General features: G+C 39.0%; 1 protein-coding gene across 2 annotated transcripts in view; it reads right to left on the bottom strand.

Moving 5' to 3' along the window:
- The window catches only part of LOC136884459 (fatty acid hydroxylase domain-containing protein 2), a 213,369-nt gene that overhangs the window by 24,901 nt on the left and 171,248 nt on the right, over positions 1–17,220 (bottom strand). For both annotated transcript variants that reach the window (XM_067156640.2, XM_067156639.2), the window contains exons 3-6: positions 10,322–10,425; positions 10,098–10,243; positions 3,700–3,881; positions 1,169–1,441 (exon numbers count right to left, since the gene is read on the bottom strand). In XM_067156640.2, the coding sequence (XP_067012741.1) occupies positions 1,169–1,441; positions 3,700–3,881; positions 10,098–10,243; positions 10,322–10,425 (705 nt within the window). The remainder of the gene's footprint in view (positions 1–1,168; positions 1,442–3,699; positions 3,882–10,097; positions 10,244–10,321; positions 10,426–17,220) is intronic.

The following is a 17,220-nucleotide window of genomic DNA, read 5'->3' on the forward strand; positions in this document are numbered from 1 at the left end:
CCTTAATGAAGGCCATGACCGCTTCCTTCCAATTCCTAGGCCTTTCCTATCCCATCGTTGCCATAAGACATATCTGTGTTGGTGCGACGTAAAGAAAAAAAAATAATAAAAATAATAATAAAAAAGAAGAAGCTAAACTACTGAACACCTTCGCTCCTGTAGAAGAGTAAAATCATTTAGCACTCATTCAGGTAGTGCACTCCGATACGCTTGTATTTTTGGAGACCACGAGAGTTCCACCTAGAAGTTTCTTTTTCTTTCAGCAGATGACTTGAGTATCCTCTTTTTCAAGACACTGCACAACCCTCCATTTGTGTTCTTTTACTCATTGTATACAAGCCAATTTTGGCGCTTCTCAAACCAATTGAAATTGCAACTGACGATGGTTGTGTAGTAGACAAAGCTTCAAATGAGTAAATTTTGTAGTAATAAGAATGATTCGAGAAGAAGAAACATGTGATATTTTGAACAATTATGATAGGTTCTTGAAGAGCATAAAGGGAAAGACAAGACAAGATAGATTACAAAATGAGGAAATAAGGAGAAGCGTGGAAGTGTGCAAACTTCAAGAAGAGATTGATATAGCAAAGCTAAAATGGTCTGGACACATGATGAGAATGCCAAGAGAGAGAATACCAAAGAGAATATTCATGGATAGAGAGACTGCAAAGAGGCTTAGGGGACAGCCTAGAATGAGATGGAGAAGTTCTGTTGTGGACTTTATTGCAAAGAGAGAAGTCGATAGTAATAAAGAGGAAGAGTTGTGGAAAGATTGAGTAAGATGGAGGGCTTTGGTACACAACCCTACACAGAGAGAATCTGAAAAAGGGAATGGATGAGGAGAAGAATGATAGGTGCAGACCTGACAGCTTCAGATAGAGAAAGCGAGTGTGATCACATGCACAGTTAAAGTGCTGGGAGGGTGAATAGTAATCTGGACAGCAACAATAACCGAGTTTCCTTTCTATCGTCCATCAGCTCCAATATTTGACGTACATACAGGTCTAAATAAAAACATCAAAGAAAACAATGTATGTCTTCTGTAAATATTTTTTTCAATAGAGATTAATTAATATACACTAATGTAGAACTCAACAGTGAAGTAGGTGGCCACAGCAGTGGCCAGCTGCTCAGGCAACTGGTAGTGAAGGTATTACAACATACTCACTTTAGATGGTGGAAGTCATGTGCCTCCGGTGATGGGAAGAATGGCAGATGGTAGCCTGAATGCGCATTGAGTGTCGAGAGGATGGCTAGCGAGAACCAGAGCCACGCTGTAGCCACATGGGAGCCCATGAGAAAGACTCCTAAAAATGGTGGTAACAGGTTGGAGAAGATATGTTCAATAGGATGACAGTATATAGCAGTCACAGCAATGGGTGCCGTCCACTCGTGATGTCTCTTGTGGATGTAACGGTACAAGTATCGACTGTGAAGAAGCCTAGAGAACATAGGAAAAAAAAAACCAATGAGAATTATTCTTCATTTTATCAAACAGTTTTAAGCATTTATATACATTAATTATGAAAATTGTGACAACCTGAAGGAAGGCTGAAATACATGTGAAACTTATGGTAAATGTAAAGCTGTGTAAGACAAGCAGCCAATTGGAATTGAACGAATGAATGCATTTCTCTCCCAGTTACAGATGACCACCAACCGGAGGGCAGCATATTTGTTTATTGTAATCTAAATCACTACATGGAGGTAGATTTGAAAATGAAAATCCACAGCCTGTTTCCAGTCATTTGACCGGGTCAGGAATGGAATGAATGAAGCCTCCATCTAGCAGCGAGGATGGGAATTGTGCTAGCTGCCGGAGCCTGTCGCACTTCTCTGGAGCAATGATTAATGACCGACAGATGAAATGAATGATACTGGAGAGCGTTGCTGGAATAAAAGATGACAGGGAAAACCAGGAGAAAACCTGTCCCGCCTCTCTTTTGTCCAGCATAAATCTCACATGGAGAACCCGGGATTTGAACCACGGAGGCAGTTAGATTAGATTATAATACAAAACATATATATATCCACAGATATTCCAATTCCTTAAATGTTACAATAATGTTAGTATCCGCAATGATGTTACAAACTTTCAGGAATGATGGAGGATGGCAAATGGATCAATTTTAGATAAGGAACCCTAGTCTGGAAACATTCAAGTTATAAGTTATTAATAATCCAAGTTGTTTAACATCCGTCCATTCTTAACAGACGCTGGGGTGTCGGAATTTCGTTCGCCTGATCTCACCCCACTTGATTTCTTCTTGTGAGGCCATGTGAAAAGCCTTGTGTATGAGACACCTGTTGACACTGAAGAGGATCTCTTGGCAAGAATTCTCGCTGCCTGCGATGCTGTTCAAAGTAACGACACCAGGGATATTCAAACGGGCATGACAGAACTTTATGCGACAATGCCATGCCTGCACTGTCGCAGGGGAATGCCATTTTGAACATTTGTTGTAAATGGAGCTCCTTATAAAACTTATGCAGGTAAACAGACATAAATGAGTAGAATTTTGCTTAACTTTCGACTCAATCGTTTCCAGAATATGGTCCCTTATCTCAAATTGATCCACTTGCCATCCTCCATCATCCTTCGAAGTTTGTAACATCATCAGAGATACACCCTGTATATGTTGCATACCCAATAAGACAATGAACAGAATCACCCTTCCCCCACTAGTCACGGATGACCACCAACCATGGGAGAGAGCACCCGTTAAATGCAATCATCACAATCACACACCAGTAATTTTGTTAGTTTTAGGAAATGAAACATACTTATCCCAACTAACAAATTGTCATAATGTATAATTAAACTATAATTTACTGCAACAGTATATATTCTTTAATAGTTATTTAGGTATACCTTTGAAAGCTGGACAATCTTATTCTTATGTGGTATTTCCTGGATATTAACTAAGTTATCCAGTCCAGGATACCTCTCCCTTAACTTTATGTAATTTTCTCTAATTTCACCTTCTTTACATTTCTTTTCAAATTCCTCTAATAATTATAAATAATTTTTCTGTTTTTTTTAGGTTTTCTCCATTCTCTGTTTAATAGCTTAGCAAGTGTGTAAATGTTCTTGTTCATTTAAAAATTTTACCCAACTCTTTGCCCTCTACACATTTCTCCCTGATATTTATCATTTCTTTACAGTCATTGATCAGATGTGCCACTTCCATATGTGTTATATAAAATACATTTATTTTCATACTTTTTTTCTCTTAAAGCTTTATTTTTGTAAACTCTTATCAACCACCAAATTATTGCTCCCATTTCCCTTTTTGTTAACATTTGCATCCTTATTGTCATATTTTCACATATTTTGCAGAATTCTATTAGTGTTTGCTTGCTGTTGCATTCTATCCTTCATACCTTCCTTACACAATCTCCTGTTATCCCTTGATGCATTACTTTCCCGGTAAGATCCCATCCCTATGTTTTCTAGAAGCTTCTTCACCCCATTCGCTCAGTAATCTTCGCTTAGATGTTTCATTTGGTGCTGATTGGAATTGCAGAGTGATTTTGCATTCCTTGGTCCAGCATTTCCTTTGGGAGTGCCATCTTATGATGATGATGATGATGATGATGATGATTATTGGGTTCAATTCTTGAGGTTATTCATATTTTCAGTCCTTTAGCACTTCAAGTGAAACTACCTTCGAGAGTTCTTTTTATAATAAATTTTACCTGTGTGAGTAGTAGAAGCCAATTTCTTCCATTAGAATATGAATTGCCATCTCAGCCAATACCCAGTGGAAAGTAGGAAGTTCTCTTAGAGGAGGAAAGCCTCGCCACTCCATCACCATAAAACTGAAATATGCCGACGGGAATCCCACGACTATTTGATTGAACAGCACCCAGCCTATCACCTGAAATATGATCGTCCAAATAAATACATGACAAAGAGGAATCAAGTCATATAAATCTACATATATAAAATAAGAGTCCTGCCTGTTCATTGCTCAGAATTTAAAAAGAATTAAAAAGAAAGACTCAGGTACAAGGACATGGTGAAGATTGACATTCAACAGAGAGGACATACTTTGGAAAGCATTGAAGAAGGAGAGAAGTTCAGGGACCGCAACTGGTGGAGAAGCCTCGTTTGCCGACCTATCGCTTAAGATGGAACGACGTGGGATATGTATTTCTGTATCGGTCATGTCCACAGTAACAAAGAAATGCACCTTTTATTTTTTCTGTCATCTCTGTATGTACGTATGTACGGGCATCACAAGTAAAATGACTGAAGAGAACTTCATGAAAATCATCAGTATGAAAAGTTGAGAAATGGTCACTACAATCTAGACTGTAAACAATTTGATTCAAGCTGAGTGAAATGGTAGTTTAAGGGAAGGCCTAAAATTTAATTTTCAAATATTTATTTTATCAGTAATCCTATCGATAAATACTACATAAGAAAAGTTACATAACGAAAGTTATGTAGAATTAAATTTCTTATCATTTATGTCTTATACACTCTTACCTTACCAGATACGATAACAGAGATATTCATGATTTTCAGTTTTTGCTGCTAAGTCCATATCAATGCCGAACAACAAGAAAATGGGGTAACAGAATTTAATGAAAATCTGTATATAAAGAAGTCTGGGAATAAGGTACTACAGTCTAGGCCAGGGATGGCGAACCTTTTCCAACTAGTGTGCCATTTTAACTCTGGTTTATTATTCTCATCTGTTGACTGTGCCACTTGTTGTTTTCCATTTCCATTACGGGATGTCTACAACCCCCCCCCCCCCTCGCAACTTACTTTCAGTTTTCCGATTATGTTTCATAATACGTTATTTATTTATTCATTTATTGAGTCATTTATTTATTAATTATAAATATTTGCATAACGGGTGCAATATATCTTGTAAATACTTCCTCCATTAGCTTCATTATCTTCTCATGTTGTAGTTTGTACGCTCAACAATTAAATTAATTTCTCCCTCATCTAAAAAAGAAACAGCTATCCTTGTTTGTAAGGTCACATTCATGCTTTCATCAAAACATACTGCATGTATGTGGGAGTTATCCAAAGTAGCTTTCGACTGCTCCGAAACTTCTTCACCCATTTTTATTATTCTATCCTTGACAGCAGTTCAGCTGTTAATTATTAGTTGTTTGTTAGGGAAGTTTTCAAATGATGTGTCGGACGTCAATAAGAAACTTTCTTTCAACAACTCACCGTCAGAAGTCTGTTTCCCATGCATGCTGTACTATGCAGTGAGACAGATAGAAAAAGCCGCACTGATATTCTTCCTGGGCAGGAAAGATGATACAAAAGAACTAGTTTGTGTAATGTTCGATATTTTGTGTAACAAACTTTCTTCTTTCTTCATTTGAAATGGAACAAACATTTGAATAACCAATCTCCAAATTGCGCTTCATTAAATATGGGGGATACGACGTTTTCGAACACAGGCAACACATCTTTTTAACTGTCCGAATTCCCTTGGCCAGAGTTCTTGGAAAATACGGTCACCGCCTTTGTTAAGTTTCTGTTTTTTCGGCACCGAAAACATATTTGCGATGTCCGTATACAAAACCACCAGAAAACGACACTATCTCACTTGACTTTCGGACCTATCAGTGTAGCAGTGTTGCCATATTGCACGTCCGAATGGAACTAGTATTTAGATTTTCGGTATTTATTTCTTACACGTGAAACACTGTAAGATATGCACTGTCTGTAGTACGAGACGTATATATAAAATATTATGTTCATATGGCGTGCCACCGAAATCGTCTCCGCGTGTCACCTAGTGACACGCGTGGCATAGGTTCGCCATCCCTGGTCTAGGCTATACATAATTTCATTCACACTGGATAAAATGGTAGTTTAGGGATAGATGCCTAAAATTTAATTTTTAAATTGCTATGTTAGCGGTCCTACCAAAAAGTATTACATAAAAATGTTATAGAGAATACAAGTTCTGATCATTTATGTCTTAGATAGTTTTACGGTACCGACTATGAATTCATGAATTTAGACTTTTCAATGCCGAGTGTTGTTAACATTGAAATATTTTTAATCATGTTAACTGGCGATGGTTTTTGTCATGACTGTCTTAAGGTGTACAACCGCATGGTGATCCACCCAGATTGATAAAGAAAATTGAGAAGATGATTATATAAAATTAGAAAAATCATCAAGGAATGATCGCTTAAAGAATAAGACAGGAGGGAGTCTTGAAAGAAGGAAAGAGTCCATTTACATTATATGCTCTAATATCACAGTCGGAAGAAAACAAAATGTGAAGGCCTACAATATTGAAAATTCATAAAAATGATCAACATTTGCATTGACCATTGTTGTGGCGTGTTTAGTCTCTTCTGCTGCCACTCATCTCTGATAGATGGGGTTACTGCTGTGCCCGAGTAAAATAGCATGCCTGAATATTGATGGGAAGAAGCTAGGGAGTTAGATAACTTTGCACATGCTGTATGACTGTCCCATCAACGATGGCTTCTGCAGCTAGTAATAGAATAAATACAATGTGGGAAGAGGGAGCAAGAGAAAGAGGAGACAAGCATGAAAACATGGAAAGACAAGCACATTCTCTGTAGCTTCATACACTGTTCTCTTCACATAGCTGCACTCTCTTGTCATCACTCCCAATTCTTCTACATCTATTTCTTCTCAGCCCCTGACAAGCTTATTTCTTCTTCCAACCTTTGTCAGGAGGATGGTCCATCAGCACTCATTCAAGAGACATCTTGACAGATTTCAGTCTTGACATGGAAAGTGAAGGGAAAATGATAAAAAGGATAAACATGGGAAAAAAGAAAAGAGAAAAAGATAAGGATGAATACAGTCAGAGGAAATCATTCAATGAAATGAAAGGAATGATTCATTATCTTAACATATTTTCAAATAAAAACTGTACATATTATTTAATGAAACAAGATATTTATCCTAGAATATTCATTTATATTTAAGTAATTTTACTCATGACTGCTCTGCATATTATAATTGCACAAAATAGAAGTGATCCATTCTTCAACCCAAATGCATAGCTTCATAATGTTTATAAGAAACGTGGTGTTACATTCCTATTTAATTATAAGCGGGAGCGGTACCGATTTCGACCCCAATCTGGGTCATCATCGGCCGAATAAAATGCAAAAACAATGCATAGGTAAATAAGAAATTAAAGAATGAGTTTTTAACAAAAACAGTTGAAGAAGCAATATAAGATAATGGGGATAGGCACTGCAGGATTTTAAATCGTAAAATCTAGAAGAAGTAGAAGGTCAGTCACTTAAGGCACAATCTTCTGAATAATAGCACAAGACACGCAAAGTTCGGCACTGTCTCAAAATGTTTACGAGAAGCAGAGAAAAGTTAAGTGAGCCAGCCTGCATATATTATCAGGCGCGAAGTAACAAGTAACAATACAATTACAATTAAATAGGAATGTAACAGCACATTTCTTATTTACTTGTATTGAATAGGTTGAACTACATTATTTGTTATTTCATAATGTTTTGCATTCTCTAGGTTTTGTTCATAAAGGATCAAGCTTTGTAATGTTTCGCATTCTCTTGGTTCTATTCAGAAGGATTGTAGCTTCGCAGTGGCGCCAACTTTAGGGGAAGCAAGGCATTTTCTGCGCCCCCTCCTCCCCCCACCCCCACCCCGAATGATCTTAGGGATGCTAAGTGCCCTTTTGCCTTACCCAAAAAATTCTCCTCCTAGATGTTAAGTCCCCTTAAAACGTGGAGTTTGGTAACCTTCAAAGGCTCGTAACGCATTAAATCTGGAGAAAGTGGTAGATGGTTTTATATCAAGAAATGAAATTAGAAAGCGGGCATTCCTTCAGAGTACAATATTTTTCAATGGAGACTGTTCAGGCAGTACCTCTACTGGTAGAGCTTTTCACATTTTGTATCATGAAATACATAATATGAGTATACTGACTGTCTGTCTGTCTGTCTGTCTGTCGAGAAGTTTTCATTCCCCACCCCGAAGGGTGGGGTGGGCCACCTAGAGGGTTACGCCCTCTCTCTGGCCAGGAGAGGTGATGGGGTTAGGAAGAAGTGAAAGAAGAATAAGATGGGTGAGTGGCGGTGTGAAATATGAGATGATTTGGGCGGGCCTCTTGGCTAGGGAGATGTGATTTATTTCCATGCAGAACCGATAGGTAATGGGGGAAGGGTTACGCGAAAGTACCAGGGAGAAGATGTAGTGCTAGGGTGTTATATAAAGAGGAGAAGTTGACAAGGGAAGTAAGAAGAAGGCGAAGGAGATCGGAAGATGGTGGCAGTGGTGAAAAATAGTTGGGTGGGAGTGGATAATATCGAAGATGTGGACATGGTGATTGAGGAGGAGCCAGCCGGGGATGGCTGCGGGGTGTGGTAGAACGATGTAAGGGTGGTGGAGGAGAACGAGAAGGCTCAACACAATGGTGGCGGCCGTAGAGTTGTACTCCTTGGGCGATAAGGCGCTGGATGTCTTCGGAAGTCGGAAGTTGTAGTCTAACTAAGAATGTAGGTCTGTCTGCGTTGTAGATAAGAGAAGCTCTTCTTACAGGAAGGCCTGCCTGGCGAAGTTCATGTGTGATGGCTTCAGCGGCTATGCTCAGATCCACTCCACGAATGACACAGCTGTAGATGTTGTAGTGATTAGACGGTGGTGGTGTCAATGGTGGACGTGCCATGGTTGCAGGTGGATCGTTGGGAGTTCCCTCGATAGGAAGTGGAAGGGATGGTCTCTGGAGACGAGTTTGATCAGAGGTGGGAGGGAGGGGGAGAGGAGTCGTCGTTATAGGAGAGGGATGGGTCATTACTGTGGTAGTAATAGGAATATGGAGGGAGGTGTGAGCAGAGGTGGTCGTGGTGGTGGTGACAGGAGTGGTGAAGCAGGAAGACGAAGATAGTGGAGGTGATGTATACGACGGTGGTGTTCTTGCAACAGGCTGAGAGGCTCTGGTAGTCATAACTGGTTCGTCGTCATCTATGAGCCGGGCTAATATATGTGGCGGAGTAGATTCCACTCGGTGGAGGCGGCGATGGATGAAAGCACCATCAGCTTGAATTTTGAGAAGGTCGTCTTTAGACGAGAAATACAGCAGTTCGTCTGGTGCTGGAACTGGGCCATTGTAGAGTCTGGTGACGCTATAGACGCCAGTCGTACGAAGGTCAACTTAGATGTCCTCCTCGGAGATAGCAGGGTCAACACGTACGAAGCAAGAGTTCATGGTTGGGAAGGCTGACCTCTGACTTGGTGCCAGCCTATGTGCTTTTTTATGGTCGGCTAGGTGCGGAGTTATAGTTGAGGAGTCACCCGGCCGAAAAAATTTGGAGATGTAGCAAAATATCGATGAGTCCACGTATATAGAGAGACCCATGAGTATACAGTATGCTAATAGGATATTCATTAAGAAAATGTATTTATGAAGCAAGTTCTAATTTTTTTTTTACTTGTGATTATTTTTGATAGCTTTGTACACAAAACATTCCTTCATACATAAAATGTTTCTTCAAAATATTCACTTCAAAATATTTACTGTATTTATGAATCAAGTTCTACTTTTCTGTTTACTTGTGAATATTATTGAAAGCTCCTTACTTAAGACTCATTCAAAACTGTATTTGAGAAACAAGCTCTATTATTGTTCTGGTTTTTCTGTTTGTGTGTGAATATTGTTATCATATTTTTTGCTAGGGGATTTACGTCGCACCGACACAGATAGGTCTTATGGCGACAATGGGATGGGAAAGGCCTAGGAGTTGGAAGGAAGCGGCCGTGGCCTTAATTAAGGTACAGCCCCAGCATTTGCCTGGTGTGAAAATGGGAAACCACGGAAAACCATCTTCAGGGCTGCCGATAGTAGGATTCGAACCTACTATCTCCCGGATGCATTGTTATCATATAGGAATGTTTGCATTAATAGTTGTTCCGCATTTAACATGCCTGTGTTCATGTTAATCATGCCCCCAGATAATAATTTTTGAAGTGTGAGTGCTTGTCAGTATAGTCTGTCCAGTGCAATACACAGGAAATGGTATTAAGTGAAAAACAAATAATTCAAACCTGTCACAGGCAATAATATGAATCTATTTTAAATTATAACCATTACCTTCATCAGCCTTTTAGTATCTACAGGTTCATTAGTACCAGGTTGGATCTTGTAGCGACGTAAGGCAGCTGGTTTGTTGGTCACGTCCAGAAAGGTGTAAATTCCACCAAATATCCAGTATACCATCGCAGTTAAGACTGTTGTACCTGCATCATAAAAGCGTATTAGCAAATTGCACTTATTAACAAATGTAACAGATGCACAAAATTTAGAGTCATATTTACCAAATACCCAGAAGGCAAGTGGATTTTCACCAAATGTGTCCAACACTCGATCCCATAGGGCTTGCCAGAAGTCACCTGAAGCTCCCCAAAACCTTTGTAAGTGCCTGAAAAAATACAGAACTCATCTAAGAAAATGTATTCTCCTTCTTCTTCTTCTTGTCGTTTTGGCCTACTGAGGACCACGGGGCTCGTTTCGACTCCTTGTATGGAAATTCTGTTTTTTTTTCGCCAAGAAAGCTTTCGTCTTCTGGCTGTATGCTGTTTCCTTTCCTCGGTCCACTTCGGTCAGGTGGTGCCTGTACTATGTCTGCTGGTGAGAGACTCTGGAAAAACACCTTGAAAGGTCAACTGCCGGAATAATACACGATCCTGTATAGTTTGTTCTGAAATCGCCAGCTGTTCTAAGTCGGACTTCACTGCGGTGATCCATTTATTTTTGGACGCCTAAGAAAATTTATTATTTTTAATGTTGAGAACAATTTCTTAGCAGAGCTACACCATGAAAAACATAAAATCAAGCAATTTCCTCAATTGTGCCAAAAGGTGAAGGGCTAAAGGGCCCAGAAGAGTCAAACTAAAAAAATATTTCGAAAATCACTTCCGGTCTAAATACATTTCTGAAAAACAGCCTACAATTGCTTGTTTCTCTACTTGTTTTCTTTTTTTATTCAAATCCTAGCCAAATACTTTAAACATATTTACATAATTCTTTCTGTAATGTGTTCCTTGGTACACTATGCTCAGCGGTTTTTTGATTTTTTGGAAAACGTCAACACCGAATGTGGTTGAAGAAAACCTACAACCTGTTTTCCAGTCAGTGACCGGGTCAGGGATAGGATGAATGAAGCCCCCATCTTGCGGCAAGGATAGGAACTGTGTCGGCTACCAAAGCCTGTCGCACTCTTCTGGGGCAATGATTAATGACTGACAGATTAAATGAAATGATATTGGAGAGTGTTGCTGGAATGAAAGATGACCAGGAAAACCGGAGTACCCGGAGAAAAAACTGTCCTGCCTCCACTTTGTCCAGCACAAATCTCACATGGAATGACAGGGATTTGAACCACAGAACCCAGCAGCGAGAGGCCGATGCGCTGCCGCGTAAACCACGGAGGCTTACTGAATGTAGTTATAAGGGTTTAAGTGAAACTCTGCATTGACTCACATTAGTGCTCGTAGTGGTATAAAAAGACAAAATGCTAATCTAATCGACAGGATAATGATGATTAAGAAAAAGATTGTAATTTTTAGGAATGAGTAAAGAATACATTCTCATACTTTATTATATTTACCTAAAATTTGTAGCTCAAATCTCTAGTATGTTTTCAGCATTGAATTGCTTGCCTGAAGGGATAGAACTGTGGATTTTTGTTGATCTGATCGCTAGCTTGATGCAACACTAGGCTGATCGGACGTCCTGTAAATCGGAACTGTTCTAGTTTTAATACAATTGTCAAGCTGTCCTCAGAAAATCTTTAAGACAACTGTCCTGGTTTATAATGGGCAAGCAAAATGGGTACAATTTTCCGTGTTGTTGTTGTTGTTGTTATCACAAGAACTGAAGAGTGATAGAAAAATATGTATTTTCACAAGAAAATAGCATATCAAAAGGGTATTTTGCCTGTGGTAGTGCAATGAAGTAGAAATTAATTTGTACCACTCTGGTAGCCAATGTGTTAAGGAAACATGCCATACAAATGAATATCAGAAAAGTTCCCAGGATTGAAGAACTTCCTCAAGTTTTAAAGGCTAATGAGATACAGTATTGGTATCAATTTGAAAGATTTGAGAGATCACTCCACGAGATCAGAAGGTCACAGACTCATACTGTGAATGTCCCTATTAATACCAGTACCAAAAAATGGCAGTTGACATACTCTCAGCAATAGTCAAACCTGAAGACCAAAGATATCCATCACATAAAGACCATCTTTTGAAGTCCAAAAATAATACAAGATAAAAGCTACACCAAACGGACATCATAATAATGCACCGTTTTATATTAAGGCCATGATTATCTTAAAAGAAAAAATTATATAAAGTGTTTGACATATATGCAAGATGACACAGAAGTGTTGGACATATGTGCAAGAGACATCAGTTTTAACGGACACATGCGGAACCACAAAATGTATCGTCAATGCTTCAAGGCATGCCAATAGTGATATATTAGGTGTTGGTATTTTCAGATTACATTTAATGTTCTTTTCCATTTATGATTTAAGGCTGAAGATGACCCAATACAAGGGTTGAAACTAGTCCCGATATAGTAAATAACATTAAAATATTATATTTTACAGTATTGAATAAGTGGAACTTCTATCCTTGTTGATAGTGATAAATCATCAGTATGGACCAAAATTAAATTCATTAATATGATACAGTATTGGACACAACACCCTCATCGTCAGCAATCAAGATCACTGAACAGTAACTTTTTCTCACCATTCTTTCCATTGGCTGCTAATCCAGGAGCAGTACTTTACCTCTACCAACTACAAATTAGTATACAAATATAGATCGAAGTCAGTAAGCAGGGAGTGTACATTCAAAGTATAAACACAACAACAGTCTAATGTGGGCAGAGGACTGCCAGAATGGAAAGATCCAAACAATTTTAAATTTCAAAATTAAATATTATAAAACACCTTGCTACCACCATTGGAATTGTGGACTATCACCCTACATTGTAGTAAACTGTGTTGGAAAATGGGTATGGGAATCATATCTCTTTCTTAACAACAGGCTTTCCAAAGACCAGTGAGGGTATGTGAATGGTAATATTTCACACGTTTCAAGAGTTCAAATGCACAGAAATCCATAGGACTGCCATCAGGGCTTTTCACCAGCATATCCTGAAATGGAATAACATGGATCTCTCTTTCCTGCTCTATCTTCTATGTAATTATTAAATTAATGTAGTAATGGTCCACCTTTCAATACTATAATATGTAATATTCTAAATTACATTAATTAGGGACTAGTTTCGGCCGGGGCTGGCTATCTTCAGCCTTAATGTAAAACACCTAATAACTAAACAAATGTACATGCACACAACTGACATAAAAACAAATGAAAACAAATATATACAAAGAGACATTAAAAACTAGGATGGAATTATGAATAAATCTGAAAATGAACTAGGTTCTAACATCTTGAGTATGTTCATCATTGAGAATAATTTCAAGTATTAATTTATATACACAGAACTGTTAGTTCTAATACTGCTGGGAACTGGTAAATGTTGATCCTGTTGTCATCAAATCTATTTGTGTGGTGTTAGCTATATGTAATCCATTGGACACTGCTGTAAATAACCACTAGCTGACAGGGAACTGTTAGATGTTGTTTCATCCTCAATCAAAATAATAAATGAAATGCTCTCATGGTGCTTGTTAAATCTTGCTGAAAATGTTGTTGGACATTGTCAGGACAGCACATGAAGATGTGGTTAACACAGATACATTGTGTCTGGTATAAAATTTTTGCGATTCATTGCGGTGCCCATGAAGTTAACCCGATAAATTAGATAAAATTAAATTAATGAATTGAATGAGAGAATGTGTTAGTTAGATGGCATAGGTTATATGAGACTTACCTCTCAATACAGCATGAGGTGTGTGGTCTATTGTTGAGTGTGCTTCAGACTAACTGTTGTGAGATTCAAATGAAAAGGAAGGAGAGGGGACACAATGTATCTGTGTTAACCACATCTTCATGTGCTGTCCTGACAATGTCCAACAACATTTTCAGCAAGATTTAACAAGCACCATGAGAGCATCTCATTTATTATTTTGATTGAGGATGAAACAACATCTAACAGTTCCCCGTCAGCTAGTGGTTATTTACAGCAGTGTCCAATGGATTACATATAGCTAACACCACACAAATAGATTTGATGACAAACTACAGGATCAACATTTACCAGTTCCCAGCAGTATTAGAACTAACAGTTCTGTGTATATAAATTAATACTTGAAATTATTCTCAATGATGAACATACTCAAGATGTTAGAACCTAGTTCATTTTCAGATTTATTCATAATTCCATCCCAGTTTTTAATGTCACTTTGTATATATTTGTTTTCATTTGTTTTATGTCAATTGTGTACATGTACATTTGTTTAGTTATTAGGTGTTTTACATTAAGGCTGAAGATGGCCAGCCCCGCCCGAAACTAGTACCTAATTAATGTAATTTAGAATATTACATATTATAGTATTGAAAGGTGGACCATTACTACATTAATTTAATAATTACATTGTACTTGCAATTCAATACGGATCAGAACCATGAAGTTTATAACCTATGCTCTATCTTCTGCTAAAAAAAGCAAAGGGATTTTCTGGTGGTATGACTTCATGCCTTACCACCTGTTCATTGTCCTCTCTGTATAAAAGAGGGATGTTTGTCTGGTTGGATTGATAAACGTGTACAGATGGCACAGTGAATGAGCCCCATGCTCAACCATATGCACACTGCCTCTACGTGAGCATAAGGCAATATCGATCAGTGAAGCATTGATATTTCAAGCGGACAGTATACGTCAGCATGGGTCGATATAAGGATGTGACGGAGTGGCAAAAAGGGACAATCGTGTTTGGCCATGCCCCTGGCCATACGGTGCATGAAGTTGCTGGATTTGTTGATGTTTTGCAGCAGAGTGTTCATCATGTTTACAAGCAGTGGTGTACTAGATGTGCCCATGAAACACGACGTCAGAATTGTGGTCGGGGAAAGATACTGACTGAGAGGAACCGGAGACACGTTTCACAGCTTGTGAATCAAAATTGCTCCCAAACTGGACAGGAATTACTGCAGTCTGTGAATGAAGGTCCACCCAAGCCTGTTAGAGAGAGAACATTGCGACAGAAACTACATGCAATGAGCATTTGGAGTTGATCACCTCGCAAGAGGCCATTGTTCACACACGCACATAAAGATGCACAACTTCATTGGGCTAAAATCAATGAACATGGACAGTAGCTGACTGGTGGAATGCAATGGGGTCTGACGAATCACATTTTTGCCTATATTCCAAAGATGCATGTCATCGAGTGCACTGAAGGCCAAATGAAGCATTTCATCTTGGATGTGTGCAAAGTCAGGTTCAAGTCGGAAGTGGGTCTGTGATGTTTTGTGGGCGTTTTTCGTATCGTGGATTGGTCTGACACATCCCATTCTGATGAGTCTAGTGCCAGACCTAAGATGAAACGCTGGTTAATAGAGCAAATGCCTGAAAAGCCTTACATCTGATATGTTTTTGACATTTTTGACATGCTCTATTGGTGAAAAATATCTAATTCCCTCCATGGGAATTCAGAATTTTCCATTCGGAATTGCTAGGCAGGCAATAATTCCATTGTGGAGATTTATCTCCCATATGCAGTTATCAGACTGTGCCACTTATAAGGGCTTCTGATAAGTTCACCTGCATGCACCCTAGCGTCAGTGGTTAGGGTCTGACACATCCCACTCTGATGAGTCTAGTGCCAGACCTAAGACGAAATGCCGGTTAATAGAGCAAACTCCTGAAAAGCCTTACATCTGATATGTTTTTGACATCATGGATTGGGCCCGCTCACTGAGGTGACCACGAACTTTAAGCAGCGTGTTTATTTAAACATTTTGGATGATTAGGTGTTGCCTTTCAGTCAACATCTGCACGATGAGTATGCTATTGATAGCCCGAATTTTCAAGATGATAACAGCAAAGTTCATTAGGCTGGACGCATATGTGACTGGTTTTAATGAACACTCCCCCACTCTATTACATGTCAACTGGGAGATGGGACATGGGACACGTTGGAACAGCGGGTAAAATGCGGATGTCAGCATCCCCGCAATTTGGTAGAGGTGCGCGATCAAATCCTCAGCGAGTGGCTTAACCTGGATGCAAATAAGTTCTGCATCCCTTGGTATCAGTGTCACTGAATGTAATTGAGTAAACAAGATCAAACAAGATCACTGGCAGTCAGATAAATGAGAAGCTTTGTCCATTATGACCACAGTTCTTTCATTTTGACCCCACCAGGTATCCTTCATATAGGATTCTGGAGTTAGTCCTATGTTCAGCAATACAGTGCAGAAGAAATTAGTGTATGTAAGCCTTACAGCCCAAGATGGTTATGGATGGCTGTACTCACTCTCCTGGTCATCTCACAGTGGGTTTCTAGATGTTCCTGGCATGCCATTCGCCATGCATCTTGAAGCACAGCAGTCAACACTTTCATTCGAATCCTTTTTTTGTGAACTAATATTTACTAATGGTCCTCTGTTGTATACATAAAAAAACCTACAACCTGTTTTCCAGTCATTGACCAGGTCAGGGATGGAATGAATGAAGCGGATATAGGCTATTAGTACGATGCGGTTGCCACTCCCAAAGTGATTTATTAATGATTGATAGATGCTATGAAATGAGAATGGAGAGTGTTGCTGGAATGAAAGATGACAGGGAAAACCGAGGTACTTGGAGAAAAATTTGTCCCACCTCCGCTTTTTCCAGCACAAATCTCTCATGGAGTGACCGGGATTTGAACCACGGTATCCAGCGGTGAGAGGCCGACAAGCTGCCATCTGAGCCACAGAGGACAGCCTCTGTTGTATATAATGGAACATTATATCATTCACTGTAGGTTTTTTTTCCAACAGTCAAACTATTTTTTCTAACACTGTTTCACTATTTGATCTTTTGAGAAATGTACATGGAAAAGGGCCATGATGTACTTTTTTCTAATAATGGTTAATTTCTGGTGTCATTTTTTTCAGCTGCATGCATGACACGACAGCACTTGTTAGATGAGACATGACTAATAACAACAGCAGCACCATTCAGTTCACCGAGCTCGATAGCTGCAGTCGTTTAAGTGCGGCCAGTATCCAGTATTCGGGAGATA

Source organism: Anabrus simplex, chromosome 12, assembly GCF_040414725.1.
Source record: "Anabrus simplex isolate iqAnaSimp1 chromosome 12, ASM4041472v1, whole genome shotgun sequence".
In the NCBI taxonomy this organism is placed as follows: Eukaryota; Metazoa; Arthropoda; class Insecta; order Orthoptera; family Tettigoniidae; genus Anabrus; species Anabrus simplex.